Source organism: Bos indicus, chromosome 13, assembly GCF_029378745.1.
Source record: "Bos indicus isolate NIAB-ARS_2022 breed Sahiwal x Tharparkar chromosome 13, NIAB-ARS_B.indTharparkar_mat_pri_1.0, whole genome shotgun sequence".
NCBI lineage: Eukaryota > Metazoa > Chordata > Mammalia > Artiodactyla > Bovidae > Bos > Bos indicus.
The window spans coordinates 38,106,225-38,133,258 of NC_091772.1; the positions used below are offsets into that span (position 1 = coordinate 38,106,225).

A 27,034-nucleotide genomic window follows, 5' to 3' on the forward strand; every position below is an offset into this window, starting at 1 on the left:
GTAGGCAGTTGGGGGAAAAAACCAGGAGTTGGCTCTGTATATTTAAATCAATCAGACAGGACACAAAAAGCGAAGAGGTAAAGGTGGGAGGTACCCCCTGCAGTCAGTTTATGTGGGAAATTTTATGTATAAAGGAAGAACTTGGTCTAACCGTGTTGGGAAATTGGTCTAACTTTGTTGACCCTGGCCCAGAGAACACGTGGTGTCGGAAGGTTTAAAGCTGCTCCCAAGCTTGAGGGGCAGACACCTCACTGCTTCTCAGCAGAGCTGGCCTAGGACGGCACCCAGATGGGGTTCAGTTCTAGGTGGGGTTGAGGAGAATCTTCTGACACCAGTGGGGACAGTAGGTCGGGTGGAGGCTGCCCCAGGGTGTGACATCACAATGTAGTCCATTCAGGGTCTGAGGGTTGACTTGCCCCTGGGCTGGGGTATAAGCTGACCCTGCCCAGGGCTGGCCCACACTTAGAGGCCAGGCCACCCAGATACACTGACCTTCAGCGCCGAGTTCCAGGCACCCTTGGTGAGTACCGGGTGGGCAGGGTGGGCCAGGCACTGGGGGAGTCTCGCAGGGTCACAACAGCATCATCCACCCTGGGGACCCTTCCTGGGAAGCTGCTTGCCCAACCCCTCACCCCCTTTCCAGCCTCTGCCTGCGGCGTTACCAGCTGCAGGAAGTGATATTCTAATCACCTCCAGGCCGCTCTGCCACCTGCCCCAGCTCCCTGGGCAAAGGCCAGCCGTGTCTTGATAGACGCCAGGGGCAGGGAGGCAGGCTGTCAGATGGCAGGTCCACCATTGGATGGCAGCACCCCTTGACCTCCCGGTCCTGGTGAACGGAGGTCATAGGCCATCTTCGGTCAAGGACATACCTCATGGGCGCTGAGCAGATGGAGCCTTGGGTGTGCACCGGATGCCAAAACCACTGCCCTGCCAGAAACACGCACCAAGGCCCTTCCTCTCTGAACACTCTGAGTCTCTGAATTTTTTTTAATTAATTAATTTATTATTCTTGGCTGCACTGGGTCTTCCTTGGTGCTCAAGGACTTTTCTGTAGTTGAGGAGAGCTGTGATGCACACTTCTCACTGGGGTGGCTTCTCTTGTTCTCTTGTTTCGGAGTGTGGGCTCTAGACACAGGCTTAGCAGTTGCGGTGCACAGGCTCAGTGGCCCCACGGCACGTGGTTTCCTCCCAGACCAGGGATGGATCCCGGGTCCGCTGCATTAGCAGGCAGATTCTTAACCACTGGACCACCAGGGAAGCCCTCTGCAGGCTTTAAATCCAACTCGCCACAGCCCTCGGCTGTGTCAGGTCTCCTCCTCCCCTTCCAGGACAATGAGGGAGATCTGAGACAGTGGTCGGAAGAGGGTGGATGGCTCAGCACACCAGGAGAGCAAGCAAATCAGAGGAAGGTGATGGGGACTGGAGCCACCTCTCCAAGGGGACCCTGGCTCTTCCAGCTGGGCCACCAGCCCTTGGCTGAGGATGGTCTGCAGCCAAGAGCCAGACTCCATGCAGGGACCCCAGAGCGCAGGGCCAGCCTCGCCGTGCCACCCCACGCTTTCGCTCTGCCCCCAATCCATCAGTTTCAGGCATCAAGACGGCCACTCGCCTTCTCTGACGGGTGCCCGCGGGCCGGTTGTTCTGGGGACCGTGGTTTTCAGTGGCTTCTGGCTTTACCTGAGTGTGTCAGGCAGTAAGCGAGGAGAGTTGATGGAGAGACCTTTGACCTTGAGGCTTTGCCATCCCGCCTTCCTCTTCCTGGGATGGCTGACCCAGATCTTGATGTTCACATCTCACACTTGGGTCCCAGGTGTCAGTTGTCAACAGTCTGCTGAGAACGCTATCTCCACCCGAGGCCCAACGAACGGGAAGTATAGTCTAGGGGCCAGAGGGCCCCGGGGGCCACCTGTATCCCCACCTCCCAGTTGGAGAGGAGGGCGGGAACACGTATGAGGCACCCATTGTGTATCAGACCTGCCGCCCTTGCTTTAAATCCTGCCACCAGGAAGGTAAAGCTTGTAGACACGGAAACCAGGAACGATGTTTTAAGAGGGGTTTTAACCTAGATTTTATATATACTCCATGTACAGGCAAGCTGTCCAGCATGAGAGAGCTCTGAAAATAGAATGAGCTGCTTTGCAAAGCAGCCATTGGAAGTGTCTAGACAAGCTGGGTGCCTTCCGCCAGCAGGGCTGGGGTGGGACCCTTGTGATCAATCGGGAGCTGGACCAAAAAGATCTTGAAAGGCCGATCTGTATCTTGGATTCAGGATCTGGGTCTCAGCACCTGGCTAACCTTCCATGTTTCAGTCCAACTGGGTCAGGCCTCCCAGGGCGGCTGCAAACATGGTTAGCGGGGAGAGCTTGAAGGAACCTGAGGGATCAACTCCGCTGGGCCCCAGGTAGGAAACTGGGGCCCCAGGCTGGTTAAGGGGAGAGGTCGCAGACAATCTGCAGAATGAATGCTTGTTGAATGAATGAAGGAGTGACAGCGCCAGGTTGGAACCAGCTGCACATGAATCGAACATCCCGCAGCCCGACTCTCCTCTCCCAAGACTCTTGCCTGTCAAATCATGATTCGGCCGACACTCACTGAGCACCTCCTGGATATCAAGTGTGTGCACAGACATTATTTCATGCAGTCCTCCCTAGCCCATCAGGTGGGTGTCCCCACCCTTTCTCAGAGGAGGATGGTTGGGTGCCTGCCCAGAGTGGGGTGACCCTGCGGAGACGTCACAGACGCTAAGGGCCGTGCAGTCCTCTAACTCGACGGAAGGCCTGCTCTCCTCTTGCATCTCCGCCTGCATCTCCACCTGCTGCCCCCCAGGTTGGGCAAGGAAGCACGGTTCTTCCTACCCTTCCAAATAACAAACTGCCCCCAACTTGCCCGGTTCCTCCAGGGCTATCTTAGCCCCGGCCTCCAACTCTGAGCTGGCTGACATTGGGCCCCCCATGGACCCGCCTGGTTCACTGCCTGTGCGTCTGGCTCTGATGGGACCCCAGCAGATGTTTTGTGCTGAGGAAGAAAATATGGCTAATCGAAAACAGCTCCAACTAATTGTAGCAATTTCCCTTCTGCTAGTTGCCCTGAAATAGTAGCCACACTCTGTTTTGTTTTGTTTTGTTTTTTCACATCAGGGAGCCCCAAACTGGCAGCTTCAATGAGCTTGCAAAGAAGGCTACTAAACAGCCTCTTTGCTGCCAGTTACCTGGGATAAAGCCTAGAATGTGCTCTCCAGGCGACACCCCGGCTCCGCTATCCATGGGCTTGGCTCTTGCTGGGGGTCATAGGGCTGGAGGAACCTCATTGAAACCCATTGAAACCCAGAACCTCACAGGAGATAATGAGATACCAAGCCCCAGAACACCCAGTATGAGCTTGAGCAAACTCCAGGAGATGGTGAAGGATAGGGAAGCCTGGAATGCTGTGGTTCCTGGGATCGCAAAGAGTCGGACACCACTGAGTGACTGAACTAAACACCCTAATCACCTCCCAGAGGCCCCACATCCTAACACCATCACATGGGGTTAGGATTTCAACCAGTGAATTTGGAGGTGACACAAACCAGATACCCTACATTGGGTTTGTGTGTTCTCCTGTCTATTGCTGTTCCTGGACAAGAATGTCAGTCCTGCCAGAGCAGGGTGCTATCTGCGCTCACCTCTCCTCCCTACATCTGGAATGGCACCTGGCAAACAGGAAGTGCTCAGCACAGTGTCTAGGGCAAGAGAAACCCTGCAGAAGGCCGGGCAGCCATTCCTCAGCTAAATAACAAAATAACCCCTAACTTAGTGGCTTGCTGTTGTTGTTCAGTTGCTCAGTCATGTCTGACTCTTTTTGACCCCATGGACTGCAGCACTCCAGGTTTCGGTGTCCTTCACTATCTCCCGGAGTTTGCTCAAACACATGTCCACTGAGTCAGTGATGCCATCAAACCCTCTCATCCTCTGTCACCGCCTTCTTCTCCTGCCGTCAAACTTAGCCAGCATTAGAGTTTTTTTCCAATGAGTCAGCTCTTTGCATCAGATGGCCAAAGTATTGGAGCTTCAGTTTCAGCATCAGTTCTTCCAATGAATATTCAGGGTTGGTTTTCTTTAGGATTGACTGGTGGCTTACAACAGCAATAATTAGCTATTTCACCTGATTCTGTGGGTCAGCTATTTGGGCAAGGCTCCACTCCATGTGGGATTTGTGTGTGTGTGTGTGTGGCGACTGTGGCACTGTGCAAAGGTGGCCACCTCTCAGCCACCAGCCACGCTGCAGCTGACTTCTGCCGGAGGAAGCAAAGCCACCAGACCACTGGAGAGCCAAGCATAGCCCAGCAGCGCCACGTTCAGCACATCCTGTTGGCCCAAGCAAGTCAGGATGCAGCCTGAATAAAAGAGAGGAGGCCACATGGCCATAATCCCATGTGGCCCTTGTAGGCTGAAATCTGTACCCAGACCACATGGGGTCTTGTTAAAACACAGATCCTGATCCAGTGGGTCTAGGGAGTGTCCTGAAACTCTACATTCCTCTACAAACTCCCAGGAGGTGCCAAGTCTGTGCAGGTCCACACCCACATGTGGAGTAGCAAAACTCTCTTTGAGTACAGCCCAGCAGGGTACAGGCAAGGGCTTCAGGAATGGCTGGATCCAGGCCCTCAGAGATGCCAGAAAATTGTCCACATCTTCAGATCTGCCTCTCCTGAGATCTCACTGGCAGACTCCAAAGTAAGGGAGAGATGCCCCCTCCCCTCGCCTTGCTTTGCCCCTACAGCAGGAAGGCCCCACTTCTTCCCTGATCTTTCTGGCTAATGTTCCAGAGTTCTTTCTGGTTGACCTCATGGGGTCCCCATAATCATGGCCAGGAGGCTGTGTCACCTTGCAACCAGGCCTGGGTTCCATGTTGGCCCTTGGAGCCAGGCGGTGAGGCCTAGTCCCCTTGAGCTACGTGGGGTGAGGGCAGGAAAGGGGAGATTCTTCGTGGAAAACTAGAAAGGAGGGAACACTGCTAGGAAGCCAAGACATTAGCATGGTTGGCAAGAGACAGGTGTTCTGTGATGGCTGGGGAAGCAGAGGGCAGGCCCCCTATCAGTTCTGGAGAACTACCCAGGCCTCCTGTCTCCCAGCATGGACTCAGAGGGGCTTCAGATTTAAAGAACTTAAACTCCAGAAGAGACTTGAAAAATAGCCATGGCAGTTTCCTCATAACCTAACAGTTAACAGGGATGCTAACTGACATTATTTCAAAGGCCGAGTGGTCCAGGAGAGTCAGGAGACAGTGGGTTAGGCCACGTCAGCTGTTCCCTCTCTGTGCAGGACTTGTCAGGGCCTTGAATAAGCTGGCGGACACTGAGAATCTCTAAGGGTTGGGGGAAGATTAGATGCCATAGTCCTGTTAAGCGCACTTTGGAAAATTAACCTAACTCCATCCCTCTCACCTGATGGACGAAGCAGCTGAGGAAGGGAAGTGACTTGGACAAGGTCACGTCGCTGTTTAATTTCAGGCTGAGTCCCAGCTGCTGTCTCAGTGACCTAAGTGATGCTGTATAGAAGCATCACCTTGTACCTTGGGGGGCCCTGTCTCCAGCCCTGGGGTTTTTCCTTCCACTGGAGAGTGTTCTTTTTCCTCCCAGACATCCCTGCACAAAGGTGCTTTGAGGGGCGGCAGGCGCCCAGAGGACCTCCTGTGCCTGGGACCGACCCTAGCATTGCAGACCTGGACGACTGCAGAAACTGCAGGAAGCCCGTGGCCACCTGACCAGCAAGACGCCCACATTGTGAGGCTGAAGAGGCTTGATGCCTGGGCAGATGTAGAAGAGTTGGCCACCACCAGCAGTGCCAACCAAGTGAGCCAGGCAGGAGGGCCCTGAGGGAAGGTCACGCTCCGGAAACAAGCATGCACTCTAAATCCAGAAATGGCTGTGCGTCACGGCCCAGGAGCGCTGACATGCTTGACAGCTACAACGACGTCGTTGTTGAGGACCTGGTCCCAGCCCTTCTCCAAGACTCATGTTTATCAAGAAGAGAACACAGCCGTTGGTTAGTTGGTGGGGCTCGCAAATATTAGCCACACAAGAAGGAGCCATGCTTTTCTCCCTGCTGAGCATACCATCTTGGCTGTGTTATTAGGCTCTCTAAGCCTCAGTTTCTTCATCTGTTAAATGGAGCTGAAATGCATTCCTGCCTCCCAGTTTTTTTGGGAGGATTCAATAAGATTTCGGGCATGCTAAGTCACTTCAGTTGTAGTCACACTTTTTACAACCATTTGGATTGTAGCCCACCGAGATCCTTTGCCCATGAGAGTCTCCAGGCAAGAATACTGGAATGGGTTGCCATGCCCTCCTCCAGGTGGATCTTCCTGACCCAGGGACAGAACCTGCATTTCCCGAGGCTCCTGCATTGCAGGCAGATTTCTTTACCGCTGAACTACAGGGGAAGCCCTTAGTAAGATTACGCCTGTGAAACAGGAACGCTCCTGGTCCATCCACAGCAAGGGCTCCTGAAGGGATGGCGGGAACAGAGAGGTGGGATCAGGGCCAGCTTCCCAGGTGCTAAGGGGCAAAGCTAAGATCAGACCACGTCCAGCCAAAGCCTTGGTGTGGCTCCCTCCTGCCCTGGCATGGCTACTGAGAGAGGAGCAGCATTCACGAGAAGATGGCAATGGCTTGGAGCCCAGAAAGGACAAAGGGCTGATCTGAGTCTTTTTCTGTATACCGGGCGGGGTGCGGGGGGTGGAATATGTGTCTCTGGTCACTTCGAAGTGATCTGGTCCAAAGGCCAGGCAGAGAAGCAGATGCCGTGAACAGAGTAGGGAGTTTGTATCTGACCTCTTAGAGCAGAGCCAAGCGCCAAGCATGGCTTAATGGGCTTTGGCCATCAGCACTCAAGGCTGCCCAGAGGGCCATGCCTTAGCATTTCAGGCCTGGTTTGCAAGCCCAGGAAGTCAAGGCTTCGCTGGTGGATGCTTTCGGGTGAAAGTCGCAGTGGGGTTGAAGGGGAGGTGCTGGGAGCATCTAGCCATTGAGTGGAGAAGGGAGTAGAGGCAGGCACGGTGGTTACCTGCTTGAGGATACACTGCTTGGGGAAGGTCAGACATGTCCCCGGGAAGCCACGTCCAAAGTTGAAGATGAATGCCATTCTCGTAAGATCTGAGACATGGCAGCAGAGGTGCCCAGTCTGGGACACTGGTTCCCAAACCCTGAAAATGGACATCAAGTTTTCTTTCTATGTGCAAGTGGGGCATTTTTCTGGATGGAAGGAAAGTCTATAGCAGGAGAGGCAAGCTGGTGGCACGGCTCAGCCTTGTTGGGTCCTCACTGTGTTTCAGTGATGTGAATTCAGGTCCAACACTTAAAAATTAGGAACCTATACATAAAAATAAAAATTTTGGTGTCTCTCGAAATAACTCCCAAGCTCTGGCCACCTGGGACCCACACCCCTGAGAGGGGCTCCCTGGTTGAGGTGGGGGTGGGGTCCCTGGTGGGGCATCTGCACCTTCTGTGGCCTCCCCGATCAACCCCAAGCATCAGCCCACACTTACGTCACCCTCACCTTGCTTTTTCTCGCGGGTTTATTATGTTCACTTGCTTGGATCCTCTGGCTTTTGCATTTGTAACCTCAGTATGAACTTGGAATAGAGGCTCCACATGGTGTCTGTTTTCAAACAGATCTCAGTTTCAACTGAGATCGCTTCCAGCCGAAACTCTTCCCTGATGATCCAGGATGAAGACTGACGCTTAGTAGGGGCAAATTACAGCCCTGCCGGGGCATTCAGAATCTCTTCTCTTTAAGGAATGTGTGTTTACAAACGGGCAGGCTTATCTCGGGATGCCTACGAAACACCCAAAGGTGTCCAGAAATTCCTGAAACTAGTCTCTGCAAGGGTTCTATTTACAAGATAGGTAGTTCATGTTCTACTCAGATAATCAAGCAGTGAGTGAAACCAATGGTAACTTTTGGGCAATCCTTTCTTTATGACTTTTGAAAGGGGACAGATCGGAAAGCGAACAGAACTCTCTGGCTGAGAGCAGCTTTCTGAAGCCAGAGTTAACAAGACTCTGAGTCTTGAGCATGCATGCTGTCACTTCTTCAGTTGTGTCTGACTCTTTGCGACCCTATGAACTTATAGCCCACCAGGCTCCTCTGTCCATGGGATTCTCCAGGCAAGAATACTGAAGTGGGTTGCCACGCCCTTCTCCAGCGGATCTTCCCAACCCAGGGATTGAACCCGAGTCTCATAAGTCTCCTGCAAGTTCTTTATCAGTAACGCCACCTGGGAAGCCCTGAGTCTTAAGCAGGACTTTGCATTTGGGAAGATGGAGCGAGTCACTCACAGCTAATTTCACACTGAGACTCACAGGAGCATAGACCCCTCACAGCTAATTTCACCCAGGCTCACAGCCCTTGGAAGGGGCTGGACCTGCAGTGCTGAGGACCAGACATGGGCAGGAGCACACATGTGAGCCAAGGGATAAAGAGGAGTCTTGGACCAGAACCTGGACTAGAATCTAGGAATCTTGCCAAAGGGCAAGTGGAAGACGCATACACGCGCGCTTTGCGTGTCTTAGAATGGACTGACTACACGGCCCCCAACGCAGCACATCACTGCTTCCCTCCTGTACCATGGCTGACTGCTGCAGACCTCACTGGTATGTATCTGCACCCAAGCAGAGGAATTCAGTCCAGAGCTGGGGGGTAGAGAGTGACTGTCCAAGAATGCAGCAGAAGCCTTTCTTGATGACTCAGTGTTTGGGAACCAGATGTTAGCTTGAGCACACGTGGCTTTGAGGCCTCTCGGTGCCCAGGGCCAGTTCATGCATTCTTATCTATAAAAGGGGATCATTGTAGACCCTACCTCCACACCCTGACAAGGAGATTAAGTGAGATGATATAGGAGAAGAGTTTCAAACACTGGAAGCCAGCTGTTAGTTAGCAGTCACTGAATCTGATTTAAATGCCATAAGCCATTTGGGAGGGGATGCGGGGATGAGGAGTGAGGGCAGAGGCGCCCGGGAAGGGAGGGTAGGAGGCTTGTATGCTTGCTCAGTCATGTGCGACTCTCTGCGGCCCCATGGACTGTAGCCCGCCAGGCTCCTCTGTGCATGGAATTTTTCAGGCAAGAATACTGGAGTGAGTGGCCATTTCCTACTCTAGGGGATCTTCTTGACCTAGGGATTGAACACACGTCTCCTACTTTGGCAGATGGATTCTTTACTGCTAGTGCCACCTGGGAAGCCCACAGAAGGCGGAGCTGCGTTCAGAGCAGGTGGCTGCCTGGGGCTGTCCACCTGCAGGGGTTGGGGGGGGTGGGGGGGTGGGGAATTGGGTGTTTATCTACCTGCAGGTCCCTGCTGTGGAAGCTTCGAGCCCCAGGGGATGTGGGTGGGGCAGGGACTGCTTCTGAGAAAATTGCCTTCATGGTTCTGATTCCTCGAATTCTGATCCTGGAGCAGCAGACCTCAGCTCACATCCCCTCCCAGCCCTTCACTGGCTTCGTGACCCTCTTTGCCTCTCTGGGCTGCAGTTTCCCCATCGCTCAGAAGGGGAAGAGTTCTCTAGTGCTGCCAGGTTAATTCTGAGGATTAAGTGTGACCGTGACCGTGAAGAGGCAGCAGGTGCCCAGCAAACATGAGTCCCTGGGTTCTGTGTCCCTCACTTGCCCACCGCGGACACTCTGTTCCCGCCCCAGGGGGAGCTGGGCTGGCACTGACCGTCTCTCCAGATGAGCAGGACAAGCTAAATCCAGACTCGTGTTTGCCTCCGAGGCGACTTCTAAGTGATGGGTCATCTGTGTGCTCAACTGCAATTATCTCCCCAGCCATGTATTATCAGTTGGCTTCCCCTCCAGCTCCGTGGTCTATGGCTTTCAGATGCAGAGAGAGAGGCAGAATGCTGGCCCAAGGGAGGCCAAGCCAGGAGCGAAATCCCAGCCGGAAGAATTCCTGACTCTGCAGCTCACTGGGCAGATCAGGGGTCAGAGTGTAGGCAGATGGAGGGGTTTCCATGGAGTCAGAGGTGGGGAGAGTGTGGCTCAGAGACATGTGGGAGGCACCGGTAGAATCTGACTTTCAGATAAACTACACATAAGTTCTTTAGAGTAAGTATACCTTGTGAAATTCTTGGATCAGGCTTATACTAACAAGTTATTTGTTTATTTGGAGTTTAAATTAAACTAGGCACCTGTGTCTTTGTTTCCTAAACCTGGCCACCCTCGTCAGGGGGGCACAAACCCTCACCGATGGTTTGAGTTTGAGATCAGCCCAGCAACCATCCAGTTAGCCCTGTAGTCTGAGGCAGGTGGAGAAGGGTCATCGGCCGCCTGAGAGCGTCTCTGTCTCCAGGGGCCTCACCCAGGGCCTATGAACCCCTCAACCGGGTCACCGTGACCGTATTGTCGTGTGCCTGGTGTGCTGCAGTCCATGGGGCACAAAGAGTTGGACACTACTGAGCGACTGAACTGAACTGTCGGTCACAAACGCACTCCACTGCACTAGATGTTCAGAGAAAATGCACTTTGTTCTTCCACACTGGGATCCAGGCAAACAGGCTAGAGGTCAGTTCCGGGAAGCCGACCTGAGACCAGGATGCAGGTGCACCTGGCCCAGGGGAGGAGGAGGGGGAGGAGTGAGCAGGGCTGGGAGGCTGACCTCGCAAGAGCCCTGGAGTGGGAGCCATGCCAGTGAGCCGGCCCCGCCCCAGGACGAGGGCACCGGGCTTTGTACTCAGTGTCAGGGTCGCTGCTGCCCTCAGCCTCCCTGCTGCCCTCAGCCTCCCAGGCGTCTCTGGGTGTGGTACATCCTCTGCGGGCAGATAACCCCGGGAGAGCCTCTGCTGAGTGTTGGAGACAGCACTTTTAGCAGCTGGGCCGGTCCAGGGGATCTGGGCCTGGCGCCAACTGCACCTAAGGCACATTCTCTGTTCAAATTCAGGCTGTGTCCCTTCAGTGTGGGCAGTCCACTGTCCAGGCCAATTTAAAGGGTCTCTTTTCGGAGACAGTCTTCTTACGACTGCTCTCCACCTCTCCAGCCTCCCTAAGGAGTTCCGGGCTGTGGGGCTGGGATGACACTTACAGGTCTTGATGGCAGTGGTTGCGGGGGCGGGGAGCTCTGAGTCCTCGTGGTATCTGCAGGATGATGGCCTGACCCCTGAGGTCTGCAGGGGTGACCAGCCCCTTCTGGTCTTCTAGGGATATTTTGGCACCCAGTGCTGTAGTCTATAGCTTGGCCATTTGCCCTAGTTGTTAGGTCCCTGATCCTGGGAATGCTTCATCCTGACGCCAGGCTTTGGCTGACCCATCAGCTCTTATGGGATCTTCTGCCTGGTGCTCAGGCTCACCTACCCAGCCCTTGCTCTTGGCTGCTGCACCCCTGCCCTGACCCTTGGGAGTGGCCTGTTCTCGTCATCTGCTGGGAAGCCCAGGGAAGCAGGCCACTGGGTCTCATGCAGTATCACCATGGCCCGGCCAGTGAGCCAGAACTTTCCCTCTGGAATCCAGTGTGTCTGCCCACTTTGAGAATTTTGTCCCTTATTACCTGTTTCTCAAACATCCCGTTTCCTCTGGTGAATAATGGGGTGAGCTCTCTTTTTCCTCTTTCTAAAATCTTCTTCCACCTGGGGAAGCTCCTCCCCAGAAAGCATTGCTGCCCCCTCCTCTCTGGGGTTATTTATAGTGGCAGTGAGAGGAGGAATCTGAAAGCTCTATCCATAAGGGGGTATAAATTAAGAAGTTAAAACAATGTGTCTGTTACAGGACACCCATGTTCATAGCAGAATTATCCACAATGGCTTGAAGGCGGAATCAACCCAGAAGTCCATCAACAGGTGAATGATTCTAAAGTGTGGTCCATGCACACAATGAAATATTGTGATTCAACGTTAAATTCTAACACATAATACAGCATGTGTGCATGCGTGCTAAGTCACTTACTTAGTCGTGTCCAACTCTGCAACCCCATGGACTGTAGGCCACCAGGCTCCTCTGTCCATGGGATTCTCCAGGCAAGAATACTGGAGTGGGTTGCCAGGCTCTCTTCCAGGGGATCTTTCTCACCAAGTATCGAGTCTGTTATGTCTCCATTGGCAGGTGGGTTCTTTACCACTAGAGCCAACTATTTGGGAAACCCAAATAGATGAACTTAAGGACATTAGTTGAGTTGAGTTCAGTCACTAAGTGTCCGACTCTTTTTGACCCCAGGGACTGCAGCATGCCAGGCCTCCCTATCCGTTACCAATTCCTAGAGCTTGCTCAAACTCATGCCCATAGAGTTGGTGATGCCATCCAACCATCTCATGCTCTGCCATCCCCTTCTTCTCCTGCCTTCAATCTTTCCCAGCATCAGGGTCTTTTCAAATGAGTCAGCTCTTCGCATCAGGTGGCCAAAGTATTGGAGCTCCAGCTTCAGCATCAGTCCTTCCAATGAATATTCAGGACTGATTTCCTTTAGGATTGACTGGTTTGATCTCCTTGCAGTCTTTTCCAACACCACAGTTCAAAAGCATCAATTCTTCGATGCTCAGCTTTCTTTATAGTCCAGCTCTCACATCCATACATGACTACTGGAAAAGCCATAGCTTTGACTAGACGGACCTTTGTGGGCAGTAAGGACATTATGCTAAGTGAATTAAGGCAGCCACAAATACTGTTCGATTCCACTTCTGTGAGGTCCCTAGAGTAGTCACATTCTTAGAGACAGAAACTAACACGGTGGTTGCCAGGGCCCAGGAGCTGTTGTTTAATGGATACGAAAAAGATTTGAGAATGGGTCACACAACAATGTGAATAGACTTAACACCACAGAATTGTACACTTGAAAATTGGCTAGGATGGTAAATTTTACTTTTTTTTTTTTTAACCATAATTAAAAATTAAAAGTGAAGGAAAAAAGGCATCTGTAGCCAAAGCAGATGTCTTGTCCATGGAGGGTAACTAATATACTCATCTATTCATTAGGTGATTTTTTTTATTAGATTATCCCGGGATCCTTTGCAGAGAACAGGCCCCCAAAGAAGAGGAAATATTTTCATGAAAGAAAAGTGTAGCCAGGAACCGTCCCAGCTAGAACCACCCCCAGACAAAGGCTGTGTGGCAGACAGGATTTCAGACAAAGGGGCAAGTATTTTTAGGGAAAGGGGGTTAGGAGGCTGAGAGTCATGGACAAGAGAGGTGATGTCTGGGTGGGCCGGGGAGATAAGTGTCTTCGCCAGGGGACTATTGCAGGTGGTCTGGGCTGCAGGCAGTGATCTTAGCTCAGGGTCTGTAAAGCCTTTCTCAGAACCACTGCAGGTGGAAGTTTTGGGGGATTCAGATTTTTTTTTTTTGGATTTTAGAAAAGCAATACAGTGCCTATTCTGTGCGTCCGAGACCGTTCTCAGTGGAGTCTGGCTCAGTACACTGTAAACAAAGCCATTAATATGCCTGTGGCAAAATGTATAAATATTCACACTAAGTGGCATAATAAAGACTATAAATAGCCTCATGTCAGTTCAGACTAGGTTTTGCTGCCAAGAAATTAAAAAAAAAAAAAATCTAGTTTCCAGAGCCTTTTGGATTTGGGATTTGAAAATGGCAGAATAGGGATTGGAAACCTGTGTGAATTCCGTACCATCCGCAGACTGTAAATTAACAAAGACACACCATGCTGGAAGGGACCAGAATGGTGTGTTTCAGTGAACCCAACATTCTGATTTTATAAATATGAAATGAAAGTTTCTTGCTCAGGCTCACACTGCTGCTCATGGGCAGAGCTGGGCTGAGACTCAAGTAAGTCTCTGACACCCAACCAGGGTGCCCAGCAGGGGGCTAGCCATGGTCTTCGGACCCAGATTGCCTTTGGAGTGGGGTCTGCAATCCATGGAGCCAACCCTCCTCCTCCTCTCTAGTTCCTTTAAGAGGGGCCCTCTTACCTCGGGGAACAGCCTCTCTTATTGCTAAATTCACCTTGTTACACCTCCCAATGGGCCAGTCAAGTTTCCTCTGGGCAAGGTACCTACAGGAGGACTTGTCCTACAGGTTCATAGACAACTCACAGAGCCTTGCATACACATGGTGCTCAGTAAAGACCTGTGAAATCACTGAAGTTATTTGGGTATGCATCAGGGGTAGACCCATCCAGAGAAAGAGCTATAATTAAAAGGTCATGTGTAAGACAGCCACCAAAGATGTTTGCTATTGTAGAATTAGAGCTAAGGGCGAGGCTTTTAAACTTTTTTTTTTTTAAGATCTGTTTTTGACCTGGACCCTTTTTAAAGTCTTTATTGAATCTGTTACAACATTGCTTCTGTTACAATATTGCTTCTGCTGTTTGTTTTGTTTTTTGTTTTTTGGCCGCAAAGCATGCGGGATCTTAGCTCCCCAACCAGGGATTGAACCCACACCCCCTGCATTGGAAGGTGAAGTCTTAACCACTGAACAACCAGGGAAGCTCCTCACCATTATTTTTGAATGATGAACATTAATGGTCATTGAAAATGATCTTTCCATCCCTGATGCCTAAGTCATGGGACTGATTCTGCCCTAAGACTGGGCAGAATGAAGATGCTTTCATTATAGTAGTACATAGCACATAGTAAAGTGAAAAAGTGAAAGTGCCAGTCGCTCAGTCATATCCAACTCTTTTGCAATCCCATAGTCTATCGCCTGCCAGGCTCCTCTATCTGTGGAATTCTTCAGACAAGAATAACTGGAGTGGGTAGCCATTCTGGTCTCCGGGAATGGAACCCAGGTCTCCTGCATTGCAGGCGGATTTCTTACCATCTGAACCACCAGGGAAGCCCCTGCTGCTGCTGCTAAGTCGCTTCAGTCGTGTCCGACTTTGTGCGACCCCAGAGACGGCAGCCTACCAGGCTCCCCCGTCCCTGGGATTCTCCAGGCAAGAACACTGGAGAGGGTTGCCATTTCCTTCTCCGGGGGAAATTCCCGATCCAGGGGTTGAACGTGCGTCTCCTTCTTGGCACGCAGGTTCTTTACCACTGAGCCACCAGGGAAGCCCATTCCTGCCTTGTGTCCTCCCCAAGCACTTGGAGATTCAGAATGAAGTCACTGGAAAGAACACCCTGTAACACAGGAGTCTTTGATGGGACGGGGTTTTGTTAAGGCATTTGCAGTGGTTTTGTCACATGATCGTCTAGCTCTTAATCAGACCCTACTGGAGCCTCCACTCCTGACCTCCCCCTCCACCCCTCCCCACTGCCCAGAAATACCACTGACTAGAAGGGGATGCTCTTCTGGGGACCAGAGCCAGCCATGCTCTGCTGGGTGCGTGGTCTTGAGCTGGCTGCATGCATTTTGGGGCCTCTATGTTCTCATGAATTGGAGAAGGAAATGGCAACCCACTCCAGTGTTGTTGCCTGGAGAATCCCATGGACAGAGAAGCCTGGTAGGCTGCAGTCCATGGGGTCACACAGAGTCGGACACAACTGAAGCGACTCGGCAGCAGCATATTCTCATGAGTGAGATGAGGGGTTTAGGCTGGACAAGAGAGGGACCGGGGGCAGTACCAGGGGACCAGGCCATGGATCCGTGTTTGGGGCAGGTGTTGGTGTTCTCGGCTGTTCCCAAGTCAACAGAGTAATTCTGCCTTGATCTATTTTATATAAAAAGGATTCCAGATAAAATTTCCTTTCAAGTAAAGATCTCCCCTTTTTTTAAGTTTGAAAAAGGGGGTATAGGTCATTATTGAGATCTGCTTGCTCTGGAATTCTCTGACATCAAAGCTGTCAGTGAAAGTTACTCAGTCATGTCCAACTCTTTGTGATCCCATGGACTGTAGCCAGCCAGGCTCCTCTGTCCATGGAATTCTCCAGGCAAGAATGCTGGAATGGGTAGCCATCCCCTGTCTCCAAGGATCCCCTGTCCTGACCCAGGGATCGAATCCAGGTCTCCTGCATTGCAAGTGATTCTGTATCATTTGAGCCACTGGGGAAGCCCTTCAAAGCTGTCAGGGTCACAGTTAAATCTTCCTGTTGATGGCTAATGAGGATATGATGTCTGGTGATCGGGGCAGGGTGTAGACACTGCCATTGTGTCATCGCTCTTAGGCCATCTAGCAACACAGATGATTCAGAGACCTTGGAAAAGCCTCTTAGCTGGAACCCCATCCTCCTAGAAAACCTGCTTATAATTTTTGAGAAAGAAGCCAATGACAAGGCAGAAGTAATTCTCAAACTTTGCAGCATACTGAAATCACCTGCGGAGTTTTTAAAAATTCCAACATTCAGGGTACACTTCATGCTAATTAATTCAAATGTGGAAGGAGGGGCCCAAGCATCAGTAATGTGTCAATTTCCCAATGTGATCTAATGTGCTGCCAAGTTTAAGAATAAATGCCATTGGTATAGCCAATATGGGAGACAGGATGATGGTTCTTCAAAATATTAGACATAAAATCACCATGGAATCCAAAACTCCCACTTCTGGGGACATACCCAAAAGAACTAAAGCAGGGTCTTGAGACGCTTGTATACCTGTATTCGTAGCAGTGTTGTTCACAATACCAAAAGGCAGAAACAACCCAAGTGCCCATCAGTGGGCACACCCTACTTGCACATGAAATAAAACTTGAACAGACTCCCCCCCAAAAAAAGAATTTCAGTTTTGCAAGATAAGAGACTTCTGGAAATCGGCCACACAAAAACATAAACATATTTAACCCTACTGAACCCTTAAAAATGGTTGAGATGGTAAATTTTATGCTTTGTGTATTTTGCCACGATTAAACATCAAATAACATGAAAAGGATAAGTGGCATCACATCATGCTTTGCTGCTCAGTGTGACGTGTGGGCCCCTGTATCAACATCTTCCAGGAACCAGTTAGAGATACAGCATCTCATATCCACCCCAGACCTGCCGAATCCAAACCTGCAATTCTCAACAAGACCCCCCACGTGACTGGCGTGTACCTTAGTTGGTGTGACTATTAGTCCAGGGTTTAGAATATGGAGCCAACAAGGTCATTCGTTTACCTGGGTCCCACCTCTTCCCTTTCTACTTCCTGGAGAACACAGCGTTCTCCAAGGGGCCACATGCTCGGGAGGCTGACCTCATCCCCTTCTTGGGGTCCCCCTCCCCTGGCCAGTGACTGGTTCAGGGCTGGCATGTGGTCTGGTTCTGGCCAACAACAGGAAGGGAAGTTCTGCTGCAGAGGTGCTACGGACATCCAAGCAGACATGGACCCTCTTTCCTTTGGATTCTCTCATGTCAGGATGGGTCCCAAGCAAGTTCTGTAGGCATCCTGGGACCTTGGGGCCAAGCTAACCTAGTTCTTGAGAAACAGAGCCTGGGTCCACCTCACCGTGGGTTTCTTGGTTATGAGATTAGAAATGTACTTATTGTTTAAGACCGTTCAAGTCAGGGTTCTCTGCTCCTTGTAGCCCAGGGTTCCTCAGCCGCGATGCTGTGGACATTTGGGGCTGGATGATCCTTTGTTGTGGACAGGCTCTGCAAGCATTACAGGGTGTGTGGCAGCAACCTTGACCTCTACCGTCAGATGCTGACCTTTACCGTCAGACTCCAGTGGCTCTTCCCCCCTCAGCTGTGACAGTGTCTCCAGACACATTGCCAAGTGTTGGGCGAGGAGACAATTCACCCCCAGTTGAGAACCCCTGTTGCAGACAAAGCCTCCCTAACAAATGAAAGGACGTTTTCTCAGTGAGCCTGCTGCTGCTGCTGCTGCTGCTAAGTCGCTTCAGTCGTGTCCAACTCTGTGCAACCCCAGAGACGGCAGCCCACCAGGCTCCCCCGTCCCTGGGATTCTCCAAGCAAGAACACTGGAGTGGGTTGCCATTTCCTTCTCCAATACATAAAAGCGAAAAGTGAAAGTGAAGTCGCTCAGTCGTTTCCGACTCTTAGTGATCCCATGGACTGCAGCCTACCAGGCTCCTCTGTCCATGGATTTTCCAGGCAAGAGTACTGGAGTGGGGTGCCATTGCCTTCTCCGCTCAGAGAGGCTGGGGAGGGTAAAAACCACCACCTATGCACCAGTGTCTTGAGGATCAAAGTGGAATCAGGTGTGCGAGAAAAGCAAACACACAGGTACTGCTCCTCACTGGCTCTTTCATGCCGCTGGGGCTCTGATAACAATGTTGTACTTTCCGTGTATTCTTTAAATAGGCAGAGATGTTTAACTTAACAGATGGCCAGTGCAGACAGTGAGTGGAATTTTCCCTGGGCAAAGTGGCTGACCCGGCCTGCACTCTTGGGCTCCTCCTCCTGCTCGGAAATTCTGTGTCTCTCTGCCCTCAGATGAGAAGAACAGCGACCCTCGTGGAGCAAAGCAGCAGGTTCTGGTGGGCCCGCTTCACCCTGTATGAAGACCTGACCCCTGGAGATCTAACGGGGTACTCAGGATGCTGGCTACCTCTGCATCCTCACTGAGACCCTGGAGGCTCACATTCAGGGGAAGGTGGCCCATTGGAAAATGCAGAGAGATGAAAACGCAGTTTTGTTAGGAGAGGGCCTTTCTACCTGTGACCTGAGCACGTCCTGTTGGGTTGGGAAAGGTGATGTAACCAACTAAAGTTAGAACACGAGGGACAAGTCAGGTGACTCAGCAAGAGAAAGGATGGGGGAGCCCAGAAGAACATTGCCCCCCGTTCCCAAGTCTCTCCTGAGAAATCTTGTCTGAAGGAGGTCACACTTGATAAATGGGCCACTTGCCTTCCTGTGAAGATACCCCCTAGGATGCAGGGGGGTGAGGAGGAAATCTGGGGTGCCTCCCCACCTCAGAGATGTGGTCAGATGTGGCCACGAGTCTGAGGAGCAGGATAGCAGGCAAGGCACAGAGCGAGGATACAGACCTGTCAAGACCTCCACCTCAACCACCAGCCATGGCTTTGGACAGAAGAAACCCAGTTAATGAAGGGAGCTGAGATGCCAAAGGAAGTGGCCAACTCGTGACCTCAGATGGCCTGTCCCTCGGGCCAGTCTCTGAGCTCGTGCCCACAGAAGTAGAGTGCTACTGCAGTGGCTCTCCTTGGGCAGCATCGACCCCAAGCCCATTAGGACGTTAACCAGGCAGTGGACGCGGGAAATCCACCAACATCCAAACCTGGGGGCTGCCCTCTTGTCTGATGGAGGAGCTGCCTTTACTGTCAGGGCAAGCAACCTCCAGTATCAGAGATGCTATTGACCAGTGGCAATGGAGTATGTCTCCCGTCTTCTCCTTCTCCAAAGGGAGAATTCTCCCCAGAAATCTTTGGTGCAGATAGCTTGGTTTTCCCCAACACTGCTGACTATGCTGATGACTGTGAACTTCAGAACTTAGTTCATAGGTTACCATCCTGTGAGTAGATACTTCCAGACATGATGGGGAGTCTGATGCACCTCCCAGAAAATATGAACTCGAATCTGAATGCAGTAACTGAATGAATCAGGAGTTTCACCCTTTGGGGGAGGGGGCAAGTCTATTTAAATACCCAAGTGTGGGTATTTCTGATGCTTATGTAAGGGAAAGTGAGGGTACCAACATTAGTTTATCAAAGGGGTGGATCATATGGGACATTATGGCTACAGCCTTCACACCACCTGCCCCTCTATCCGTAATAATCCTGATTTTGTGCAGGTAGCTATACTTGAACTCACAGCTCATACAGCTTAGGGAAAGCTGACTCCACCCCCAGATCTAGGACGGGGAGTTCAGCTGGATGAAGCTTGCTCGGAACTGCTAAGAAACACGTCCCCTCTCTTTTGAAACTTCTTTTAGAGCAGAGATGTTGGTGGGGATGGTGAAAATCTGAGTGCTGGAGAAGCCATTTCACCACCATGAGGGGAACCAACTCCAACTGAAACCAAATTGAAAAACTCAGAGAAATGGATCCACAATCTTGATTGTACCAGACCCAATCTCACTCTTGGGCTTCTGCCTTATATAATGTCTCTTTTAATATTTGACCCAGTTAGAGTTTTCTGTTCCTTGCAACCAAACAACCAGCTATTATAGAGTGTGGTAAAGGCTAAAATAAAAATATGAAAAAAATGTTGGAGAACATAGATTAATTAGCTCAGAGAAGCAAGCTGTTTCTTCAAGCATTTAGGGTGGGAAGGTTGGAAAGGAACCCAGCAGAGTTCTTAGCATCAGGGGTCCCCGACCGCCGGGATCTAATGCCCAATGATCTGAGGTGGAACAGATGTAATAATAATAGAAATAAAGTACACAATAAATGTAATGCCCTTGAATCATCCCGAAAACATCCCCTTTCCTCCCCCAGTCTGTGAAAAAATTGTCTTCCATGAAACTGGTCCCTGGTGCCAAACAGGTTGGGGACCCCTGCTTAGCATCCAGCCCACCCTTTTCATGGGGAGTTACTGGGCTCATCTGAGGCCACTGCTACCCCTCTCTTAGTCCACGCAGGTGGGGATGGGTATGGAAAGGCTTGTGAACAGGGCATTGCTCCTGGCATCTAAAAATTTCCAGTAAACACTGGATGGTGGGAGGACACCCACCATCACTGGCCCCAGCCCCCCGCCCTCGGAAGTCTGAGGGTGTTCCCCAGCCTCCTAATGCCCCTGCCTCCACTGCTGTTACAGGAGGACATGGACCACATGTCTCCCAGGCTGAGAGCTTTCCTGTCTGAACCCATCGGAGAAAAGGATGTTGCCTGGGTGGACGGGATCAGCCATGAGCTGGCAATCAACTTGGTCACCAAAGGTTTCAACAAGGTAATCCCTCTTTTCCAGTTTCTCCACCTTCTCCTCCCAACCCATCTCCCCCAACCTGCTAGGTGGCAGCGGCTGCCACGCGTCCCTGCCAGCGGCCATCAGAGAGCAGAGCTGCCACTTGGCCAGGTGCCACAGGCTTCAGAGTCACTGACCCGTGTGCTTAGGCAGCCACCAGGGTCCACAGAAAATGTGCAAACTGAATCACTGTGACTCGGAGCAGCTGGGCTGTGCAAGGTTCACGTGGCATTCACACACCCAGGGGTCGACAGAGGCGAGCCGGCCACAGAGTCTGGGGCCAAGATGTCAGGATGGGTGACCTGGGTGATCTCCCCACCCACCTTGAAGAAATTCGGATTGGGGAAGCGGGTCCCTCGCCTCCTATTAGGCCTTGGCAGGTGGAGTAATAGCAGCCTGGCATCTACACCCGAGTAAGAGGAAATGAGTTGTTGTAAGATGTCACTAGCTGTCCAGGTACGGCCTCGAGGGTGGCCGATGGAATCAGAAAGGTCTATGTACGAATAATTGTTTCTCTGATGCTGTTACAAGGCTGTGTGAGCCTTAGGAAGGACAGGGAGCTCTTCGCAGAGAAAGTGGGCAGGCGGGAATCCACAGGCTCTTGGTCAACAGAGGCCCCACCAGCAGGGCCACAGCTGATCATTCCCTTTAGCTCTGAAAGTCGGTCCACGGCCAGGGCAGGAAGAGGCTGCAGAGACACCCAGGGACACTGGCACCACTGTGTGTGTGACTAACAGTCTGGTTTGCACCGGCCCAGTGCATGGCTGTGTCCAGGGACAGTGGGACAGCTGGTTCTGTAGTTTTCTAATTGACACGCGGCCCTGAGCCATTCGTTAAACACTCTGAATGCCACCCCAGTCTGCCACAATTTAATGTCTTTTAGATGGGATTGTCAGGAAGGTGGAGAGAGGTGAATTTGCTTCTTTCCTTCCTGATAAAGGTGGGAAGGGCATTTGGGAGCAGGAATAAAAGCAGGCAAGTCTGACTAGGGGAGACATTTGAAATTATAAGTTATTTTTTAGAAGAAATTATTATCCCTTTGACTTTTCTATTGTGGGGTATCACATCCACACTGATGTGATGGTTCAGCTGAGTGAGTTTTCACAATAACACACCTGCACAGCCCCACCACCCTCATCCAGTGATCAGGCTCCTCCACAATTCCCGACAGTTGCCCCCCGTGTCTTCCAGGTCAACGCCACCTCCCCACTCCCACAAATAACTGCTATTCCGGCTTCTACCACCATTGGCTTAATGTCTCCATAATTGTGAGGTTTTGTTCTTGTTCAGCCATACTCGGTTCAAAAAATATTTAAATTTACATGTGGTAAATTTCACCCTTTTTAGTACCCAGTTCTGCAATTTTTGACAAATGCTCACAGTTGTGTAGCTATGACCAAAATCAAGATCTGCAGCAATCCCACCGCGTTAAAATATTTCCCCTTACCTTTCACATTTCTCACCCTCAGTCCCTGGCAACTACAGATTTGTTGTCTGTCCCTATCGTTTTGCCTTTTCCAACTTGTTTCAATTGAGATAGATAGGATGACAGGCATATTAAAGACAAAGGAATGAATGAATAATGGGAATTTTCCAGGTATCTGAGAGCTTGATACACAGAGTTAGGGCTACAGGGGAGACGGAACTGGCTAGGTCTCTGGAGACCTGCTCCTCTGTGTCCCCGACCTCCTGGCTTGCTGTGACCGGCTCTCCACATCTACTCACTGCAAGGGCCACTGATTCCAGGCACTAACGCCAGGGGTTTCACCTTCTGCCTTAGTTTTGAGCCCCTCAGCCAGCCATGAATGAGATGAGAGGTTGCTATCTTCACTTTACAGGAGGAGACAGAGGCCCTGGAGACTGAGTGCCTTGATCAAGGTCCTGAGTGAGGACAGAACGGCCATGTGTTATTTCATAAAAAATCACACAAGAAGATTGCTGCCAGGAAGTTATCCCAACAGGGAGGGTACTTATGCTGGGATTTGGTGGTGAGACCCTGTATCACCTCCTTGAGCCTGGCTGAGCCTCTAAGAGGATCCAGGAGGTGACCCCAATGTAGCATCTACAAGATGAGCAGGTGCTTCGGGGGGGGAGGCCAGGTCTGTGGGTGGGGCCACAGGTCTGTAGAGGGGAGGGGGCTGTGGGCAGCCAGCTCAGATGCAGCAGCAGAAAGTCAGACTCCTGCAGTGCTTTCCACAGGCTTTATCTTTTTAGAGCAGTTTTAGGTTCACAGCGAAATAGAGCAGAAAGTTCAGAGTGGTTCCAAATACCCCTGTGCCCATCCAGCCTCCCCCATCATCAGCATCCCCTTCAGAGTGGTAGCTTTGTTACAGGAGAACCTAGATGGACATGAACCCTCCCAGGCGCACAGTTCACAGCAGGGCTCGCTCTGTGTCATGCATTCTATGGGTTTGGACACACGTGTGATGACCTGTATCTACCATGAAATGAAAGAGTTGCTCAGTCATGTCCGACTCTTTGTGAGCCTAGGGACTGTAGTCTGCCAGGCTCCTCTGTCCATGGCATTCTCCAGACAGGAATACTGAAGAGTGTTGCCAGTCCCTTCTCCAGGGGATCTTCTGGACCCAGGAGTCGAACCCAGGTCACCAGCATTGCCGGTGGATTCTTTACCATCTAAGCCATTGGGGAAGGCTAGTATCTACCATGGTGATGTCCCACAGAGTCATTCTTCTGCCCCACAATCCTCTGAGCTCCTGGGTTTCTGTGTCCTGCCCACAGGAGGCCTGGGCATGGCAGCCCCTTCCCCAAGCTGGGGATCCCCAAGGTTCCTTGGCTGTGAACAGAAACCCTCTCAATTTCTACCTCTGCTCGTGGCAGCTTCCTCAGCCATGTCCTGTGTGAGAGTTGGGCCATAAAGGAGGCTGAGCACCGAAGAATTTATGCTTTCAAACTGGTGCTGGAGAAGACTCTTAAGTCCCTTGGACTGCAAGGAGATCCAACCAGTCAGTCCTAAAGGAAATCAACCCTGAATATTCATTGGAAAGACTGATGCTGAAACAGAAGCTCCAATACTTTGGCCACTTGATGCAAAGTCGAATTATTGGAAAAGACCCTGAGGGTGGGAAGGATTGAAGGCAGGAGGAGAAGGGGGAGACAGAAGATGAAATGGTTAGATAACATCACTGACTCAATGGACATGAATTTGTGCTAACTCTGGGAGATGGTGAAGGACAGGGGAGCCTGGCGTGCTGCAGTCCATGTAGCCGCAAAGAGTCGGACGTGACAGTGACTTAACAGCAACAGCATAAATGTAGCATTTAGTTAGAGAAAAAGTTTTTGGTTACACACAGTGCCTGGTGCTGTGAAATGCATTCACCACAGGCGCTGAGGAGCTGGGAGCTGGCAGGGGAGTCAGGCAGACAGAGGCTGAGACTGCATGTCTGTACTTGAGAAGTCTGGGTGTTCTTGTGGAGACTGAAACATTGAATGAACGTTGACCAGGACCAGCTGCTAATTTGCCGGGCCCAGTGCAGGGTGAGGATGGGAGGGCCCTGCTGCAAGTTCATTAGGAATTTCAAGATGGCGCCAGCACAACAGGAAAGCAAGTGGGGCCTCGGAGTACAGGACCTGTGTGCCAACGAGGGTCACCTGCAGGGACCCCAGACTCAAATATCACTGCTGTTGAGCAAGGAATGGGCATGCAAGCTAGAGCCTGGTCCAGACCTGCTCACGGTTGGGATGAGGCATTGAGGGGACATCTTCCCTGGAGCCACCATCCCACCATGTGGGCAAAGGCTGGCGTGGGAGAGATGGTGGGAAATCAGGGTGCCCGCATCCCTTTCCCTGCAGTCAGTTTCCTGTGCTCCCAAGGAGGCAGAGGGCGGCTCCCTGGGTAGGAATTCACCCTCTGGAGCCCGGAGAGAAACCAAGAAGGCTTGGTTTCTATTAGGGCCATGATGAGGGCCCACGACTCCAGCTTCCTTTGGGAGCAGAGAGAAGCACGCTGACTTCCCCAGCTCCAAAGGCCCTCCTGCCTGCAGGCTTTCTGGAAAGTTCGCCTCTGGTCCTGAGAGCCACACACTCCCTGGCATCCTGGCTGCCGAACACAGAGGGACCTGGAGACTCTGAGGACCAGAGCAGCAATGGATGCCAGCAGATGGCAGAGGCGCCAGGCCCGGCGGCAGACAGTCGCGTTGTGCTGGAATGGGGCCGAGGACAGGAGTCCTAACCTTCTGGGTTCTAAGTGAGTCCATTCAGAGGATGGATGAGATGCAGGAAACCATGTCAGGAGCCTGCTGATGAAGTTCAAAAGGGCCTCTTACTATTATCATCGAGTTCTCTTTCCTGGGGCAAAGCTCTGTGTTTCCCAGTCTTGCACCGCCCACACTCATTGAAGCAACGGGCTCAATCAATATTCAGTAAATGTTCATTTTTTTAAAAAGTTGAATTAAAAAAAAAACTCAGTAAAATCACCCTTGAAAAGATGAGGATACTGATAAAATAAAATGAGGTGATTCTAAGCAATAACACTACTTTTTACAAAAGATGGTTAAAGTACCAGATAAAATGACCATGAAATGCTGGCCTTTGTTTCTTGTGAGAAACTGGATCTAGGCTAAAAAAAAAAAAAAAAAAAAAACCAAACTCCAATGCTTGGGTATAGTTTACGACTGGAATTCAGCTTTTATTTAATGTCTTTTAAAAAATTCATCCCTTTAATAGTCCAAATGAAGTTTGCTTGGTTTTATGTAAGTGAAATACCCAGACACCAGCAGGTTTTCCTGGAGAGGGCCCAGGACTTACGGCCTGGACACTGGTTCCCATTCACTCCAGGCTGGAAAGCTGGGCACTGGATGTGGCCTTAAATCTCCGGCCTTCCCTGTTCAGTGGCTCGGCCAGTCTGTGGATCTCAGATGTCTCTTTCTCCATGTGGTCCTCTCCCCTCAGTAGGAACAGTGATGAAACAGAGTGAGAGGAATGAGAAGCTGTGGGACCAGGACTCAGAAAAACAGAGAACACCCTAGAACTTTGTCTAGTGCATTTTTCATCCATCCACAGAGACTCCTCAGGGTGGGAAGAGGGGCAAGGCTCAGCGTGCTCCATTCCTTGTATGTTCCTCCCATGGACGAAAAGGAGTTTGCATTTCTCCATTGGTCTCACTGGGGCTTCCCAGGTGGCTCTAGTGGTAAAGAACCCGCCTGCCAATGCAGGAGACAGAAGAGACGTGGGTCTATCCCTGGGTCCGAAAGATCCTCTGGAGGAGGAAATGGCAACCCACTCCAGTGTTCTTGCCTGGAGAGTCCCTTGGACAGAGGAGCCTGGCGGGCTACAGTCCAGAGGGTCGCACAGAGTCGAACACAACTGAGCACGCATGCAGGCACCTCTCACCCAGGGCCAGCCTCTGGTCAGGATCGAGTCCCCATGGCCTAGGTCAGGATTTCAGGGACGGCCACTGCCCCTTGGATCTGACCTGTGCCCACTCCTTGGTTTTCTCCGGTGTCCTCGCACTGGGGGAGGAAAAGCATAGCTGAGTACTTTCCTGTGTCCTCCCCACAGGCTTACGTCCTGTTGGGACAGTTCCTCCTGATGCACAAGAGGGAAGCCGAGTTTCAGAAGTGGCTGATCTGTTGCTGCGGAGCCACCGAGTTTGAGGCCCGGGAGTGTTCCAACTGTCTGAAGGAATGGTGCTCCTGCTTCCTGTAGACCCAGCCTGGCCCTGAGCCGCCTCCCGGGAAAACAATGCCACTGCATCGACCCCGGGCTCCAAGTCGTTATTTCTCTTTTCCACTTTATTGACACAGGTTTGTTATAAAAAGCAGCTCAAGAGAATAAAAGAGGACAAACACAAGCACGGTGACCTCCGGATTCCGCCCAGAAACATTCGCCTTATGCCGATATCATGCCAGCTGTCTCTTAGCATACGCTCATCTCCAGGAATGGATAATTTTATTTTAAAACGGGAATTCAATTTTAAGTCAGTGTAGTAGTTATCAACTGCTGCAGAACAAAGGAACCCAAAATGCAGCCGCTTAACAGGAATAATCATTTTATCTCACTCAGTTTCTGAGGGTCGGGAACTGAGAGTTGCATGGCTGGGTGGGTCTATCTCAAGGCCCCTGTGAGATTATAGACTGTGGGCCAGGGAGCAGGTTGGCCTGGGCTGGAGAACCCACATGGTTTCTCATGTAGCTGGTGGCCTGAGACCTCGGCTGCTCTCTGAGGTGGGGCCTCTCTCAGGCTTTGATGACCTGGCTTCTAGGGTCGCCCAGAACAGGTGACCCAGGAAGGAATAAGAGGGCAGGAGGCCACCGTCTTTCATGACCTCAACTCTCACACAACCTCACTTCTGCCTTGATTTGTTTTTAGAACCAAGTCCCTACATCCTCAAGGGAGAATTAAACTTTTCTTGAAATAGCAAA

The 27,034-nt window shown here is 51.3% G+C and overlaps 1 protein-coding gene across 3 annotated transcripts; it reads left to right on the forward strand.

Moving 5' to 3' along the window:
- On the forward strand, window positions 1-27,034 carry BANF2 (BANF family member 2). 3 transcript variants are annotated; one of them, XM_070801027.1, is made up of 4 exons: window positions 1-520; window positions 11,734-11,804; window positions 20,508-20,639; window positions 26,172-27,034. In XM_070801027.1, exons 3-4 carry the CDS (start codon window positions 20,514-20,516, stop codon window positions 26,316-26,318), a joined length of 273 nt encoding a protein of 90 aa, XP_070657128.1. In that variant the 5' UTR covers window positions 1-520; window positions 11,734-11,804; window positions 20,508-20,513; the 3' UTR covers window positions 26,319-27,034. The 3 variants fall into 3 exon arrangements, with proteins under 3 accessions (XP_070657128.1, XP_070657127.1, XP_019828772.1); XM_070801026.1 differs by lacking the exon at window positions 11,734-11,804 and adding an exon at window positions 5,618-8,632 and having other exon boundaries at window positions 2-520; XM_019973213.2 differs by lacking the exon at window positions 11,734-11,804 and having other exon boundaries at window positions 40-520.